The sequence below is a fragment of the Simochromis diagramma genome, unplaced genomic scaffold (assembly GCF_900408965.1).
Source record: "Simochromis diagramma unplaced genomic scaffold, fSimDia1.1 OVJJ01000361.1, whole genome shotgun sequence".
NCBI lineage: Eukaryota > Metazoa > Chordata > Actinopteri > Cichliformes > Cichlidae > Simochromis > Simochromis diagramma.
The window spans coordinates 3,884,059-3,901,955 of NW_024386860.1; the positions used below are offsets into that span (position 1 = coordinate 3,884,059).

The 17,897-nt window shown below is 43.1% G+C and overlaps 1 protein-coding gene across 1 annotated transcript; it reads left to right on the forward strand.

The window, feature by feature from the left end:
- The first annotated feature begins 3,819 nt into the window (after positions 1–3,819).
- On the forward strand, positions 3,820–14,064 carry efna1b (ephrin-A1b). The gene is made up of 4 exons (XM_040029789.1): positions 3,820–4,094; positions 12,393–12,688; positions 12,780–12,968; positions 13,111–14,064. The coding sequence occupies exons 1-4, from the start codon at positions 3,997–3,999 to the stop codon at positions 13,230–13,232; spliced, it is 705 nt and encodes a 234-aa protein (XP_039885723.1). The 5' UTR covers positions 3,820–3,996; the 3' UTR covers positions 13,233–14,064.
- Positions 14,065–17,897: the final 3,833 nt, after the last annotated feature.

The window sequence follows — 17,897 nt, forward strand, 5'->3', positions numbered from 1 at the left end:
GACACACAGAAACACACATATAACATTGTTTCAGTGTGTGTGTGTCCATGGCTTGTTTTGATACCCTGTCAGCTTATGTGCAGCACGTTTGAAACAGCTCAGCCTCCATGGCTGTTTTCCAGAGTGGTCCGAGCAGAAACGTGTTGCAAATCCGAGTTGTTTCTGCTGCTAATGTCTCAGTGTGTGATACCACAAGAATTAGTATCCCCCCCCTCCCTGCTCCGGGGCTAAATCTAGACACATGGAGATCTGCAAAGCAGAAGCGTGCTTCTCAGTGGGTGAATAGAGGACCACCTGTATGCAGATGAATGGGTTTGAATGAGCGCCAGGAGACGTGCCTTTGTGGTGCCAGAGAAGGAGCAGCTTGTCGAAGTGTGCCGCTATGAGCCAGAGGGCCAAGGGTCCGCAGGAGGCCGGGGATAAAGGGACAGAGGGCAGCAGGGTGACGAGCTGTCCATGTGTAGATGAAACAATGGCAAGTGTTAACAAGCCTAAGCTAACGGTAATGATAGAGGTTGGGTGAACAAAAGGCAGCTCTTTGAAATACAATCTGTGATCAACTAGAGTCAATACACAAATTACACTGATTTAGCTCCTTTAAGCCCCTTTATACCCCTTTATTATAACATAATGTTAATCTTCCATGTGACCTTTTTTCCATTGCTAGCTAAGGCTCTTTTTTGTGAGGAAGGTTAAGCAACATTAATGGTACACTAGCAGCAGAGGCTCGAGGGCAGACGAGCGATGGTGTGATAACATCGGGACAAAAAAGACGACGGACATGTGATCAAAAGGATAACATCTCGCTTCTGTTAATGCACCAACGAGAGAGATAAAACCAGGGATCAGAGAACTTCTACACATCTTTAAACTCCACAATAAAAACCTGTGCCATTGTGTTTGGACAGATGTGTTGATACTCTATTAAACAACAGCTGCTAAGATTGGTCTCCACCATCCCCGATTTGGTTTTTGTTGCACTCCAGTGCGGCTCACGCCCAGTGTTTCCATGCCTCTTTTAAACTGTAACACCTCTTTGTTGTTCTTTCAAAGTTTCACTCCACCTCATTCCAATTTATCCTTGCCTCCCTGTTAAACACTCCTTCTTCACATTTGTGTGTATATGTGTGTGTGTGTGTGTCTCTAAAGAAACCTCTTCAAATCTTTAAACACAGATCCCTGGCCAGCTCTGATCCCCACCTGGGGGCTGACAGGATGAGAGCAGAGAGGAAGGAGTAGAAGAAAGAAGCAAGACTGAAAATTTAATAGACTGATAGAAATCAGATTTTTTTCCCCTTTTTTAAAACATAGCTGCCTCCCACATATTCTTCACTCCTCCAATCAAAACATTTATTCTGTCTGGACCGAAACTTCTCTTGTAGCTCTGACACCATATGTTTTGGTTTTATAGATTTGTTCCTTTACACAGCATTCTGCTGTGTGTTTATCTTCCGTAAAAATGATGATCACATTTTTGATGTGGTTGAAAGAGAGCGAAACTGAAAAAACAGGCATTGCCAGGTACAGGTAGCGCCACTAGCTTCCTGTCTTAATTAAACAGGTTATGCAATTGTAGGATTTCCACAGCGTGCTGAACAACATGTGACAGATACTTTGAGGCCTGGAGACAAGTCCTTGGAATATAAACAAGATGGTTTATGCTCCCTGAAAGGCTTGTATGGCTGTCAGGTCTTCCCCAACTTCCTTTAATCCACTTTTAGAACTGTCAAATTTTCCATCTTCTGAAACACTTTTTCAGTGAGCTGCTTTTTTCTCTCCTTTTCAGACATCTTCTTATTCTCTGCCTTTCTGTCATTCACAGGATCCCCGGTATTCCCTTTCTGTATGTGTGTGTATGTGTGTGTCTGTGTGTGCGTGCGTGCGGGTGCACTATGGGAGGATTAAGTCTCACTCTGAGAATCATGTATTGTTTCTACTGGCAACAACGCTGTCAAACCGGCCGTAGAGAATGTTTACATCTTTGTGTGTGCTTGTACACATGTATATATGATGCACGTGCACGATGGGAGATCCCAGCCATCTGGGTGCTGCAGCAGCACAAAGGAGGTGCATGTGGGGGTTGTGAAATTCTGAATGTGGGTTTCTGTTTTATTGCGAGCTTGGTTGTGTGTTAGATGAACAGATCATCGGGAGACACCGAGCATGAGTGCCGGAAGTGTGCTGGCAGTGAAGGACAGTTCAACAGTCACTCCTGGTGCTGTGTATGAGAGAGAACTGGAGAGTCCTGTTGTTGGTAGTCTGATAGATCATAGACATTTACGGAGCTGGGGCAATATTTATCATCCCACAGAAGAAAAATATACACAAAAGACTGCAGAAATGTCTGGGTTTGCATTAGAACAAATTACCAAAAGGGTTGATTTTTGTTAAAACTGACCTCTTGTCCCAGTTTTCTTTTTCAATTCTTCATCGTCTTACTTTACTTTACCCTTATTTTGGGGGGAGGCATTATGGAAAAGCACCCTGAGCTATGATTGACCCCCACCGCCTGCAGGATATACAGTGTGTCTCTGTGTTTTTGATCCAGGACGTGTGTATGCCTGCCCAGCTAAGCCTAGGGACAGTCAGGCATATAAAATACACACACACACACACACACACACACACACACACACACACACACACACACACACACACACACACACACACACACACACACTGCCTCCTGCCTTTTCCCTGAAGTCTTGGGCCTCTGAAGCAGCTAACCCAGGCTGCGCTCCATGCCTGTCTCCATGCCTGCTCGAGGGAAGCCCTCTCCTGCTGAGGCCACAATCCCGTCGACACCCCACGATCTGGACTTTATCCATTCCATCTGTGAGTTTGTTTTCTAAAGTTACCTGTCTAGGACCACAGCTATAAGCAGACACCACAAGATTAGACTTACTGATAAGATTGTAGTAATGCCTTACTATCTGACAAAACATGCCTAGACAGCAATACCCTTAAAGACCCCGTGCATCTTTCTGCAGAAAATTCTCAAGCGATCAAAGGACAAGTAGTAAAACAATCAGATCCAAATGATGTTTAATACACAATATTTAGTTCTTTCGTGTTGAAGCAACCTATGTGCATCTGTATGCTTACAGCTCAGTGAACAAGCTGGTTTACAGTGCATAATAACAAACCAGCAACTACAGACGTCACAAACAGAAGTAACACTGCCTAAGAGTGACACATAGCAGTGTTACAAAAGAACAACAACTTAAAAAAACAAAACAACAGTTGCTGAAATCTGTATGAATCTCCTTCAAGTCTTGGATTAATTTTTAGTTATAGGAAATAAAAAATTATAGTACTTGTGATCTAGTGGTACTTTAAATGATTATTTCTACAACTACTTGTAAGAAGGAAATTTTGTCCGCTTTTCCCACTAAAGTTTCTGCAGAGCTGGTTACTAGTTATTTCTCAGATTACTGTTTCATATACAGGACAAACGTCTAGTTTAAGCATGATCGTGCGTTAATCCAAATCTATGTGTTTTTTAAAACAAAATACTTAAAACAAATTAAAACGAGTGCTAAGATAAAGTATTGCTTATATGATAAGGTAGAGGTAATTATGATCTGCCAACACTTGAAACACCGTACTGTAGCGTTTTCTACCATATTTTCTTAAACAAAGCAAAAACAATTTTTATATTTACTTTCGTTTCTATAAAGTTATCAGTTTACTACGAGTAGAGCCGGGCTGTTGTTTTCGTGAGCAGCTGGAGGGCGCGTCTCCAGTGGGGCGGGGACTTCACTGGTGACACCACGACGGGGTGGAGCTTCTGCAATACAAAACAGAGTTGCGCTCCTGTGATACAGTCAAGACAGCGTGTAGTGAGAAGCGTTACTTTGCACTACTTACTACACACAGCGCGTAAAATCCTCAGTTGGTTTCCGTGCGCGCATTAACGTCTTCCATAAGTGAAGTCCTTTAAACGTCAGTTACCGCTTTAAAGGTGTTCATTGTTCCTTTCGGAGAAGAGAAGCTATGGATGTGGTGTGTCTGCTGTGTTTGGTGCTGACCATCGGTTCTTGGTTTGCCTCCGCGGAAAGACACAGCGTCTACTGGAACAGCTCGAACGCAAAGTAAGTGCTGATCTGTGCTTTGGTGTAGTGTTATAGGGGATGTTCAGTGCAGCATGGGAAGCCAAGTGAGTGGTGTACTGGGTCAATCATACTGTCTGGTGTTTCCCAGTTTGTCCAGAGGGGAATGACGGTAACATCCTACTTTCTTAAGTTTGACACATGTAAAGTCTTATCCTACATACTCGCATCCGCGGACTTGCCAAGCTGTCTTCATATGTCAATTAAAGATCTCTGTGACTTTATAGCCGTGGCTTTAGAGTGCTACAGCACCCAGCAGCAGATGGATGTAAAAGCAGAAGACTGTGAGCAAGTGCCTGGACAGATTCGTCACTATATTTAACCGCAACGCATAGACACAGACATACTCTAATAGTAAAAAATAGACCGACGAGTATGAACTTGGCCAGTGCTGTCTGCAGGGTTTGCACCTGTGTGCACTGTGCGTGTCATGGAAAGATGACTCTATTAAGCAATAAAAACGAGTTAATTCCCTAATATATTTACAAAGATACGGCATCAGGCAATTTAAAGAGGTTTTTCATTGGAGAGGAGAGATAGTGAGTCACACAGAGAGGGGCGCATATTGCTGATTAGTTTGTTTTGAGGTCAGAAATGTAATGGTATCCGACCACTCAGCGGGATCGATCGGGCCTGACATATCGCAGCGCGATTTATTGAGCTTTTAGCGTGGAGCGGGTGATCCCGACGTTTGAAAGACGGTATTATTTTAAAACCGAGCTGAAACAGAAGGACGCTCTGCGAGGTTCTGCTGCCGAGATAGGTCGATTAAAATCCACCACAGAGAAGAAACAAGGGCAAAAGCCATTATGGCTTTTTAGTCAGATTAGCTTACATTTCTAATTGCCCTTTAACATTGTTAATAGACGCGGGGCTAAAAAGAGCCCTGCAGCATGGAAAACAATTGTCCCGATAATTGGATAAGAAGTCTAATGGAAAAGTCCTGTCGTCACGAGGAGTGTTAGTGTCATAAGTTAGATCGTGTGTGAGTCAACAGACCAGGTTTGACCCACCTGAGTTATACACCTGAGTCACTACAAACCAGGGAGGGAGTCATGTTCAGGTGGGACAGGAGGTAAAGGTAACTTCACAGAAGGAAACTTGTAACCAGAGTCTTCCAGTCAGTTCCACATAAAGGACAGAAACTGGATCTTGGAGGCTTACTTCAAATAAGAAAGGCTGGAGGGGGAAAGGAGGCAGAGAGAGAGAGAGAGCAAGAGAGATTAGGGTGGTCTAATACAAAGTCAGATCTTATGTCTGCTGTTTTTAATCCAACTCTGCACTATTTTTGCTCCAGAAAGGGAGTTGCATAACTAGAAGAAAAATCACAATATAACACTAATCCCAAATGTGCCACATGGCTAAACATAGACTCTGACAAAGACAGACAAACGGGCAGAGATAAGCTTCATAGAACAGTTAATGGATCAGAGACACTTGTGGATATATTCTGCTTCTACTCTGGCACACTTTCGCTTGCTTATTGTCTGTCTCTAAAACACATTTTCACAGGGAGTGGAACTAAACCCCCATTCCACTTATTTTTATTTTTCTCATATTTTACAGTCTGATCTCTATTAGCCCCTCAGTCCATCACCCCCTCAGCTCTACATCACCATCCCCCAATTCACTCTCACTCCTCCTTCTTCTCTTCGCTCTTCCATCGTCTCACAGTCCTGTGATTTCCTGCCCGACTAAAAGCCCACCTGCCTACTACTGTCCCCAGTGATCTATCAGTCACCTGTTCAGAGGATTAAGTAGACCCATCAGCGACCTTTGGTGGAAGTGGGCCGTGGATAATTGATGCTAATTGATTCTTGGTAGGATTGTGAGCAGCAGTGATCTGTCTTAGGTGGAGGACAGTGACCAGATGGCAGTAGCCTGCCCACTCATATAGAGATATGAAGAAACCGGTAACACCTTAGGTGTGCGTGTTTGCCTCTTAATACAATCTGTATGTGTACTCATGTGTAAGCGTGACTTAATGATTATTGCTTAATCCTTCACTTCAAGTCTTTTTAGGGACTTGATCCAGTGTTTTTGTTTGTGTATCGTTTTCTTACACGACAGGTGGCGAGACATGTTTTTCACAGTCTGGTCTGGTCTTGTTTTTACGCTACTTGTCTCTACCTGTGTCAGCTTTATTAGTGTGTGTGTGTGTGAGAGAGAGAGAGAGAGAAAGAGGGAGAGATTTAACTTCCTGGCTTTTAACAGGAAGCAATTATGTTTTTGTTGTGAACTGACAGTTCACGGATTGTTTCTGGGTCTTCGGAGTTCACGTGTCTCGGCGTCAGAGCAAAACAGGGAGTGAGCGGTTACCGTAAGCAGCCTCACCGAGACGTGATAAATGTGTGACTCGCACTTCCACACACTGGGGGGCATAAGGGGGACGACTTCGCTGTTAATATTAGCCACAGCCAGCATTCCACCCCGCTGTTACTATACTCAACTCTGTCAGCTGTGCATGAGTGTGTGTCTGTGTGTGTCTGTGTGTTTCTCTGCCTTGTACCTGTCTGTTCCTCTTCTCCATCTTTCCACTCCTACTCCTCTTTTAACAGTTGGGTCTTCTCCCAGACTGGCCGCTAGCCTCAAGCCCTTCTTTTCTCTCTACTTACTGATTCAAGCACATTCGAGATCGCCTCATTTTTAAATCCAAATATGGACGATACCGACACACTACTCCGCTGCATCCTTTTAATCTTTCATATCTGAGTTGTTTGGCTGCCTTCATCCATCTCCAGTGGCATGGGTTTGTGTCCCATGCCTCTGCTATCTGTGCAAATATCTTTATCAGGAGTTTGGTGTAATGTAATATTCTGTTTATCTCAGCCTGTGTCTGGCTCAGCCTGCCTTCACTGTTATTGATGCAGCCAGGCCTGCCTGTACATGTACACGTTGCCTGCAGTTTTAGGTGAACGGGGTCAATGTACTCCCACCTCCTTTTAAATCCCAACTATTACACACTTCGCCCCCCTCCTCTCATCACCCTTCTCCCTCTCTTTCGCTCTCTGTCGTGTCTGGTTGTTGGGCTGTAATCTCACCAGAATGGGAACACACACATACGCACACACACTAACATCGAGTACAGACAGCTTGTAATCTGACCATCTGACTCAGAACACCCGACACAAAACCATCATCCTGGAATATTCATTCTATGTATATGCCCCTGGGATCCTGTGATGTAACGCTTCTCTGTTTTTGTGTGTGTGTGTGTGTGTGTGTGTGTGTGTGTGTGTGTGTGTGTGTGGATTAGTGGGTAATTGTTAGAATGTATGTAAATTACTTAAAACCTTTATTTGTCACATTGCATCATTCCCACAATAATCTCCCAGATGGGCTCCATCAGAACAATCAATTTCCAGCAATATCTCAGTTTAGCTTTACATGATTCTTGCCCCATCGTTATCAGGAGGCTTTGTGCCTATTCCCTGCTGATATAACTGTCCTCTTACCTAATGTGCTTATAAATGTTCTCGCATATCTTCACACATGATAGCACTGAAGCACCTGGGGTGATTTAGTTACCATAGTTTACAACAACAGTATATATTGTTTTTTAGGTTTGTTTTTGGGCTTTTTTTTTGCATCACGTCTGCAGACTCATCTGTTTTACTCTCTGCTCTTCCTCTCTGCTCCTTATCTGTAGTCCAGATTTCCTTCCCCCCTCCCCTTTCTCTACCAGTCCCCCCTCATCCTCACAGACCTTCCTCTGTTTTTGCCCCAGTAGTTTTCCATCAGAGGAGAACGAAGCACCTATCAGCTCCCGTTCTGCTAACATTAGAGAGGCCTGTTTTCGCCCGGTGTTATCGTCCTAAGCATGGGCAAGCACGCGTATGTGTACACTGCTCATTCATAGAATTTCAGACATACCGTGATCAGTGCTGCCCACTTGAAGCTCACTAGCGCCCCCCCCTAAGGCTGACTCACCAGCAGATATACTTCAGCTCATGTTCTTGCAGATGGTTTATTTTGCATCAGTTAAAACTTATTTCATTTTTTTTAAATTAAAAAAAGTTAAATATTTGATGTAAATTCTTAGAAGTTAGTGAACTTGTGCCCTCTCTCCCTCAGCTAAACGGGCCAACAGATTAACTCTACATGACCTCCAGCATATTAAACCAAGCATGATACCATTTGGCCTCTTTCTATTCATCACAGACAGAATAGGAGGCTACCAAAAAGGAGGGGACCGGTGAAAAGAGAAAAAGGAGGCGGGAAAGAGGCCTGGGCGCAGGGTGAGAGAAGGGTGAAAGGGATTTGTGTTGAGAAATTAGCCTGGATGAAGAGCTCTGGTATATTATGTCAGCATTAAGAGACAGGACAAATAGAAGATGGAGGGTGGGGGTGGGGGCTAAATTTGCAAGAATAAAAGAGAGGCAGACGGAGGGAGGAGAGGCCGGACAGTGATGGATGAAGGGAGGGAAGAAGTTTAGAAGTGAATAAGTGAGAAAGGCCATTGTTGACAGTTTTAAAGGCTCTCATCCTGCAAAGGGATTGCTTCATATATGAACACACATTTCTTGAAACTGCTTAAAATGTAATCATTTTATCGACATCAGATTGCATTTGCACATAGTGGGGAAAGAAATCCCCCGTGGTTTTTGTTTTTATTGTAATACAATGAGATATAGAAAGAAGGGAGTAGATTACACGGGAAGCTGCAGTAATATAGGAAGACTTTTCATTTTATATTAGATTGGCTCTAATGGAGCTGCCCACTAGTGAGCAGCTAAACCCATTAGAACCACTGACAGCTCCTCACGCCCATGTGAAAGGAGGTGTGAATCTGTCATACCACAGCAAATTAATCGGGTATTAAGTGTACACCTCAAAGTAAAAGTGTGTAAGAGTGGGGCTGGAAATTTGATGAGCGCGCCTTGTGAGAACACTGTAAACTATCCGAACTGCAGCCCCCACCCCCCCTCGCCCCCTCTGCTGTGACATTCCTGTGTGTGTGTGTGTGTGTACACTTACTACTGATTACCTGAGGAGCAAATGGAAGAAGAGAGGGGAGTGGTGCGTGTGTTTGATGTTTCAGACGTGCAGACTCTCTTCGTGACTCTGTTTTTGTGTGTGTGAAACATATATCTTCGGTGCTGACTCGGATGCTAGTGCGGGTGAGAAGTGGCGACCCTGAACTGTAACCTTTTGACCTGGCTGCCAGTTTGCGACTTTCCCCAGACGGACAGTGAAAGACAGACTCCTTGTGTCAGTAGTTTGAGCGAGCCCAGAGCGAGCTCAGGGGGACAAATGGTGGGAAGGGCTGTAGAAGGGAGACAGGAAGGGGGGGGGGGAGCCAACAGCAGAGCAAAGACAATTGCAAAACTTCAAAGCTTTAGTGACTAGAAGTGTTGCAAAAGTCACCTGCAGTAAGGAGCAGTAATAACTATTCTGTTTTGTACCTTCACGACACATGCACCGCAATCAGAGTAACTTTGTATTGAGGAATGACCTGCAGAAAAGGAAGACTAGAGCCACCTTCAACCTTTGCTGTTTACCCATAGCTCAGTCTCATGCAGGAAAACCCACACACGCACAAACACACACACGCACAAGAGGCTCCAACAGACCTTGATAAACAGATGTGCTCATAAGCCCGGGGCATGAGACGCCCTGGATAAGGGGTCTTCAGAGAATCCCTCTCCCTTGAAAACACAGACACACAAAGCAATAGGCGGGAAGAAGAAGATGCAATGTGGAAAGTAGGTTTGCGACAGCTCACACACCTGGCTCTCCGTCTCATAGAGGACATAGTTATCACATTAACGCGACTCTCACTCTCCCGAGAACTGCCAGTCAGAGGCTAGTGTAGACGTGGGGAGATGCTAGAGTGCAGAGCTTTGATGAATGAAGACGTAAAGAGGGTGGTGGAGTTGAAGACGGAGCGAATTCAGTGGGCACGAATAGGTGGAGATTTAAAGAAAAGAAAAAAACATTAATTGAAATTAAATTAATACAGAAGTGTGAGAAGGTTTTATTAAACCACCAAAATCAGCCACTGGGACACACATTAGACACGTAAACAGCAGCCAGGGTAGTGAAAGCTCCATAGGGGTTAAGGTAGAAGGGGTTGAAGGGGCCGTGTAGCCTTCAGGCATTCTGTCTTTGGGGAGGGAAAGGGTATAATTACATCCCATTCATTCCTCCTCCCCTCCTTTTCAGGAGAACACATTGGCCCCAGACCCCTAACAGCTTTTAATTAGCCAGACCAATGGTGGCGAGGAGGAGGGGAAATGAGGAGGTGAAGAGAAGAATAAAAGGAGAGTTTTCTTAAAAGCATGAGCCGTGAATGAAATTAGCAACAAAATCTATCTGTTTTGTTGGCTTTTGACAAGCCCGTTTTCACATGGAGGTCGGCCAGACCGCTAACAAGGACACACTGTGGGGAAAAAGGTGTATCCTATACAATTTAAAACTACTCGTTACTTCAGAGGGAACCACTAGAGACCTCCAAATGTCTTGTTTTACCCAACCCTGTTATTACTGGTTTGACTGAAGAAAACAGTAGAGAGGAGCAACATGAGAGGCACGGCTTATTTGGCTAATTAGGCTGCTACAGATGTGTCTTTTCATTTCAGTAAAGCACTTGCCCTTGTAGACCCAAGACACACACACAGTCGCAGATAAACACACAAACAAAGGCGTACACACCTGCACAGAAGTGTACACACTTACAAAGGGCCTTTTCAGAGAGAAAGCTCAGGGTAGTGATCAGCTTATTAGCCCTGGAAAACAAGTATAGAGCTGTGCTCAGCTAACAAAGCGTGTTTTGACAGGTAGGTCAGCACTAACCCTTACACACACGCACACAAACAGTTACGCACACACAGAGGCAGGAAGAAGGGGTTAGAGGCCCTCATTTTGGAGCCAGGGTGTCTGTGACTTGGTCAGGGGTGTCCTGACGGGAGCCACAACAACGGGAGGGGAAGAAGGGGGAGGGTCTCAGAGGCACCGCGTCTCGCTTTGATGACAGGACACGCACATAAACAGGGGTTGTTTTCTTGTCACTCTCACTCCGCGCAACATGTGAGACGCAAGCGTCCACAAGCAGTTGCTCATAAGCACAGATTGAATTTGCGGATTAGAGCTTTTATCCCTGAGGATGTCATGGAAGTAATGCGCAAATATCAGTCTTTCTTCACCTCCTGGTTGATGGCGAGATTTGTGCACAGGCCAGCTGCACTTCGCACGCATGATGAAACTGAAAGGTTGGAGTTCATTAAAATCTCTTTCCCCTTTGCGCCGATAAATCTGGTCCTAATGGATTAGTAGCTTATTTTTTAACAAATAGTAAGAATTTTACTACAGTGAAGCTTTTTTTTTTTTCTATATCCTCGCTGAACATCGTCACCACTTAATGTGCAGTGAGACTTTACAGGAAATATACTTATTTTTCTACCGCCTCTCCATACTTCATTAGGACACCCGGGGCGAAACAAGCATAGGAAGTGAGCACAAAAAGGAGCCGGGGAGGCTTAAAAGAAGCCACAAAACTAAATGAAGGGTAAAGATGAAAAGGGAAAGAAAAAGAGTGAGATAGTCTGGCTCCCCACCTAGTCTCTCTGTGTCTTTGAGGAAATCAGAGAAAAAGAAGATAGAGATAGAGGCGGCAAATTAGCCAGAAAAGTCACGGCAGGAGCTCCGCCACAGATGGACAAACATTCAGGTGAAGAAATTAATGAGACAGAAACCAGAGAAGAGCTTAAAAACACTTGACAGAAAGACTCAGTGAGCTGTACCGAGAGGAAAGTGGACCGAAAGAGAAAGTGGGAAGAAAAAACTCCCCAAAAGATTGTTGGGGCTGAGCTGTCATGTGTAATTTAGTTTCAAGCAAGTGCATCTCACCCAAAGGGAAGAGAGAGAGAGAAAGAGAAGGTGTGTGAGTGTGTGGGATGGTGGGATGGGCTGTGTACGATTCTGGGTGTGTTTTCTCGCCCCAAAACAAATTGAACAAGTCCAGCCTGATCAGCCTCTTTCTAATTCTGTTGCTCAGACAGGTTTGCACAAGCACACAGAAAAACACATCCTCACACGGCATCACCCAGCTTTACCTGTCTGTTTATTTGTGTTATTCATGTCTCTAAGACTCGTTTCAGTTGCCGCACGTGTCTGTGTTTAACTAGTCCTCATCAATATCCAGAACACATCCAGCGTATTATCTGCTCTGCTGGGTGTGTGTCGAAAACAACAGATGAGATCCGCCTCTGTTACTCATTTTGGAAAACTGGGTGAGGACGTTTGTCAGTAACCTCGTGTCTCTTTCTGTCTCCCCTGTAGCTTTCAGTGGAATGAGTATACGGTGGAAGTGCGCATCAATGACTATCTGGACATCATCTGCCCTCACTACACCCACGACGAGGTGCCGTCGCATGCAGCTGAGCGTTACGTGCTGTACATGGTGGAGAGAGAGGACTACGAGGTGTGCAAGCCTCACTCCTTCGATCAGCTCCGCTGGGAGTGCTCGCGGCCCTTCGCTCCTCATGCTCCCGAAAAATTCTCGGAGAAGTTTCAACGCTTCACCCCCTTCACCCTGGGAAAGGAGTTCCGTCAGGGAGAGAGCTATTATTATATCTGTAAGTATCTTTAATGATATTTCTGCTCAGTCTTCTGTGGTTAGAGGAAGGTTCCTTGTGTTAAACTTTTCCCTCTGTCTCACTTTGTCAGCAAAGCCAATGCATCACCATGGGAAAGACTGTCTGCGGCTGAGAGTGGATGTAGTTGGACATAAAGGCTCTGGAAAGAATCACTATGACAAATCCAAAGCACGTGAAACAGAAAAAATCTTGGAAGGAGAAAAAGTGAATTTCCTTGCTACAGGAGGAGTTCACAACCCCTCTAACCGTCTCCCAGCAGGTGAGCATTCTTTAAAAAATAGATTCCAGACATAGAAAATAATCACAGCGGTGCTGTGACTAAGACCAGCTCAGCTGGGTGTGTTTACCATCCCTGAGTGATGAAATCCTGTCCTAACGGTCCTTCCCATCTCTTCTCTCAGATGACCCTGCTGTGATGGAGCCAAATGTCCAGAGGAGTGTCGGCAACTCTGCAGCACAGCTGATCTCTCGTTCACTTCTTTTTGCCCTGATCCCAGTCTTATTAGCCCTGATGCTACACTAAAGGCAGTGAAAGCTCCACAACAGAGACATTACTAACCCGATGCTGGTCACCGGGACGTGAACGATCAGAGATTCTTTTTATACAGACTTTTTTTTATACGAGCATGGGCAGTGTGTGTTGTTCAGCGTGCGCTTGATGTGGTTTTTGTGTGTGTGAATGTGGAGCGTGGATCGCTCCAAAATAAAAAAGAGGACCTCAGAGACTTTTTTTTTTTTTTACTTTATTTTGAGGATTGAAATTCTCACTTATGACCATTTAAGCTGAACATTTTTGTTTTTTCATTATGAACGAAGTCGCAAACAGAACGATCCAAATGCTTTGTTATAAATCGACGGCAGCAAGATTACATTATCCTCACTGTCACGTGTCATCACATTTTCATAGCACTGGTACAGCTGTGCGTTTCATTAGTGAACTCTCTTTTTCTTCCTCTACATGTAGAGAAACTATTGATATTGTGTATTGTTGTCGGCAGCTGCCACAATATGTAGGATAATGTAGGATATTTGTCATGTTGTGTTGCACTCAACTCCTCGTTATAATGCTCCACATTTCTAAAGTTATCTGACATGTTATCAGTGGTAACGCAACCTGAGAAAACAAATGCTCTAACGGTGCAGCAGTGGTTCTCGCCCCGATTTCTGGCTTTTAGTGATGTCTATTGGTGCTCATGCTGATGAAATCTTTTCATGTAACCACGATTAAAAATGTATTCCAAGAACTTAAAGATATGCATATACTTAAAAAAAAAAAAAAGGATGCAGTGATATTTATGTTTTTGTTAAGTCCTTATCTGTCAATTACACGGTTTCATGCAATGTTGAGAGCCACTGAACAAAGCAAAGATTACAAACTCAGCATCTTCAGCACTTATTCACTCATTTCTATTGTTTCGACTGTATCATGGTACACTGGCTGATGTTTGCAGATGTCGTCCCACTTCCACTTCCTGAAACCTCAAACTGAAGGTATCTCCCAGAATACATTTTTTTGTCTTTTTTTTTTTTGCTTGTGTCATTTTGTAAATGTTTATATGTACATTTGTACATACAGAAAACTATATGAAACTGTTTTAAGATGTGAAAAATCTTTAGTGAAATAAAAATGTGATGTAATCCAAAAAGAAGAAAAAGATCTGTCTGTTTTTTATCAGAACTTATTTTGGATCTTGATAACCCGCTGAGATCATCGAGATTTGGATGGATGACACAATATTTTGGCAGAGCCATCTATCCTCTGTCCGTCTCCACATTTCCACCCCCACGTCTTTCCCAGCCTCTCGTCTCTGCCCTCTCCTGCTTTCATCTCCTCTGATACAACATACCCGGGCTTAGATTTCAAACTCAAAACCAAACATGGACTAAGAGGGGGACAAAAAAAACACCCAAGAACCCAGAGAGAGGGAGGCCCACAAGCGAACTGACAGCTGGGTGTGAAAGTGTCACTCTCACCTCCTTGCTCATACTCTTTCACTCTTTTTTTTTTTTTTTTTTTTTGCCCTGTTTTTGCCCTTTCTTTTTCTTCTCTGAACATCGCCTTTTGAGGAAAAGCTGAACATCCGTCCACACAGCTGCATGTTGGAATGAGGAGAAAATAAACCTCAGAGCTGACTGAAAACTGTCAAAACTCACCGTTCCTTGTAAAACCGCACAACATACACACTCAAAATCAGAACATTAGAACTGAGCTGTTTGCTTTTCCGTGATAACGTCATAGCTTAAATTCAATGCAGATGATCACAGAGTCTCAGGTATCTTGTGCAATGCTGCACCCACAAATGTGTACAGTAGGATAAAGCAGGACATCATTCAACTGTGCCTGATGGGATGGATTAAATATGGTAGTCTCCACCGCTTTGATGTCTCGGTTCAACATTATGTCAGGCATTATGTGAAAAAGTAAATGTATGCTTTATAATACAAAAAATGTTCCTTTAGCTGTGCAAATACCATAAACCAAAAGTGAGCTTTCAGATTAGAGCTTTCAGTTCGAGGACAAGCTTTTACAAACATGGCATAAAACTGTAGAAACATTTTAAGGTTTTATTCCAGTGTAGTAAATCTCAGTATCGCAGTAAAGTCAATGAAAATTCTAGTAAAATACAATACTTGACGTTTAAAATTGTGATTTACTACATATGACAAGAAGTTTTTGAAATATAAATCATTTGGGCACTTAATTACATTTACATGTACAACTACTCATTAACACATTTAGGCAAGGTGACATGCTAAAGTTCAAACTGAGCATCAGGTCTGAGTATTTCACAAACTGCTGATCTACTGGGATTTTCCCACATAAGGTTCACAGACAAAGGTCCAAAAATTCAAAAAAAACAAACCACTGAACAGCAGCACAAGAGGTCAGAGAAGAATGGACAGACAGGAAGGCAACAGTAACACAAATAATCACTTGTTACACCCAATATGCAGAAGAGCATCTCTAATTGCACAACACATCAAGTCTTGAAGCAGATGGGCTACAGCAGCAGAAGACCGCACAGGGTGCCACTCCTGTCAGCTAAGAACAGGAAACTGAGGCTAAACTTTGCACATTCTCACCAGAATAGGACGACAAAAGACTGGAAAAATATTGCCGGGGCCGATGTGTCTCAATTTCTGCTACAACATTTGGGTAGTAGAGTCAGAATGTGGCATAAACAAGACGAAAGCATGGATTAATCCCACCTCGTATCCCTGATTCAGGGTGCTGGTGGAGGTGTAATGATGTGAGGGGTATTTCTTGGCACATTTTGGGCTCCCTAGAGCTTACCAGAGTATCACTGCTGATCACATCCATTCCTTTGGGACCACAGTGTGCCCATCTTCTGATGGCTGCTTCCAGCAGAACAATGCACCATGTCAGAAAGCTGAAATGATCTAACACTGGTTTCTTGACCATGACAGTGAGCTCACTGCATTCAAATGGCCTCCACAGTTAAGCCAATAAACGACCTCTGGGATGTGGTGGAACAGGGCATTCACATCATGGATGTGTTGCCAACAAATATGGAGCATTGTGAGATGCTATCATGCCAAAGTGGAGCAAATTTCCAGCATCTTGTTGAATCTATGCCATGAAGAATTTTGCAGCTCTGAATAGAAAAGAGGCAATTTTTTTACCAAAGTGGCCAGTGAGTGTATTTTACCATCTTTCTTGTCCAAAACTTTAGCTCTTATTTTATGCTTTAATTAATACAAAAGGTCATTAACTTTCACTTAATAAAGGCAGACACGTAAACAGCTTCACTGGCACAACACTCGAAGGAGTCTGAACAGCTCCGATAAAAAACACTGTCACAAAAAGAAAAGGGATTGCAATTTAATAACAAAAAGATCAACCATAAATCAGAAAAAGAAAATTCTTCTAAATCAATATAGCAATGACCTTCAAGTAAAGAAAAATGTGTGAAAAGACTAAATGTCAAACAGATGCAAAGCTAAAACTAAAAGCTAAAAACTAAAGAAGAAGGGTGAAAATTATACACCAGAGACTGCTGAGAAAGGTCAAGTTTTGAAATGTCTAGAGTGACAAAGCAGCTCGGCTCTGACAGCTGTACACAGGAGGGAGCAGTCAGGTGACGATGGGGGAGTGGGCGAGGCGGGGTGGTTGGGCAAGACGGGTCAAAGAAAAGTTAATGAGCAAACTTTAGATGATTCGTATTAAATTTACCCCGAGAGACGAACAATAAGTGAAAGTTTTAATGCACAACTTTTAAATATGAATCTTAATTCTTGGATGTAATACCCATGAAATGACACCCAGCACGCTGACTAGTTGAAAAATGATGCATATGAGATAAAAATTAATCAAATAACACTGGTGCACCCCAGTGGAGTGCATAATTAATTTTTCAGTTTAAACAGTGAAATCATCTCATTTTGAAAGTATAAAATCCAGCATATTTGCCTGGATCCACACACTGACTGTTCTGTGTGATATCAAGCTACAAGCATGTGATATGGGATTGGAACAATGATGTAATGATGAGACGCTTTTTTTCTCCTCCTTCTTCTTATCATAGGCTAATAGTTGGGTTTTCTTTTTTGACTGTGCTACTGGAATACAGGGTGAAAAACAAATGTGTGATTCACAGAAAGGAGAAACTGGAAAGAAAGACTGATGCATTATGTGAAGCAGTGGAAAAGCTTGCCTTATTTTCCTATTCTGTGCATCAGCCTAGTGTTATACTTCCACAAGGTGAGATATAACAAAAAATGCAAACATCAAATTGCTCCCAGTGTGATCTTTTCATTTGGAGAACCCGTATCTTCAGCGTCCCTTTAATAACTACTGTACGAATGCTTGATGATTTTTCTGGGATGTTGAAAGCTTGTAAAAGTGGGTGCACGATTTGTACTGTTCCAGTTATAATGTTCTGTTTATGGTGTGAAACCTGACATCTAATACAGCTTTTTAAAGAGTCTTGTCATGGTTTGCAGACCCAAAGAGGACAAACATCTAAGATTTCCTAATCTTGAGTTTAATACTGTCTGATAATAATCTTAGTGTCTGTAATAGGCTCAAATATCTTGGACATCTTATTACAGATCAAATGACGGGTATTGATATTGCACAAGAAAACCCCCACTTATCAAATTTAAGACTTTAATAAACCACAATTATCAGCTGTCGAGACAATTTTCACATTTTAAAGGTTTTTTA

Excerpts from the sequence above, each read along its gene's own strand:
- efna1b (XM_040029789.1), top strand. The coding sequence starts at position 3,997 with ATGGATGTGGTGTGTCTGCTGTGTTTGGTGCTGACCATCGGTTCTTGG. Across the intron at positions 4,095-12,392 it reads TGGAACAGCTCGAACGCAAA|CTTTCAGTGGAATGAGTATA; the intron begins GTAAGTGCTGAT and ends TCTCCCCTGTAG. Across the intron at positions 12,969-13,110 it reads CTCTAACCGTCTCCCAGCAG|ATGACCCTGCTGTGATGGAG; the intron begins GTGAGCATTCTT and ends CTCTTCTCTCAG.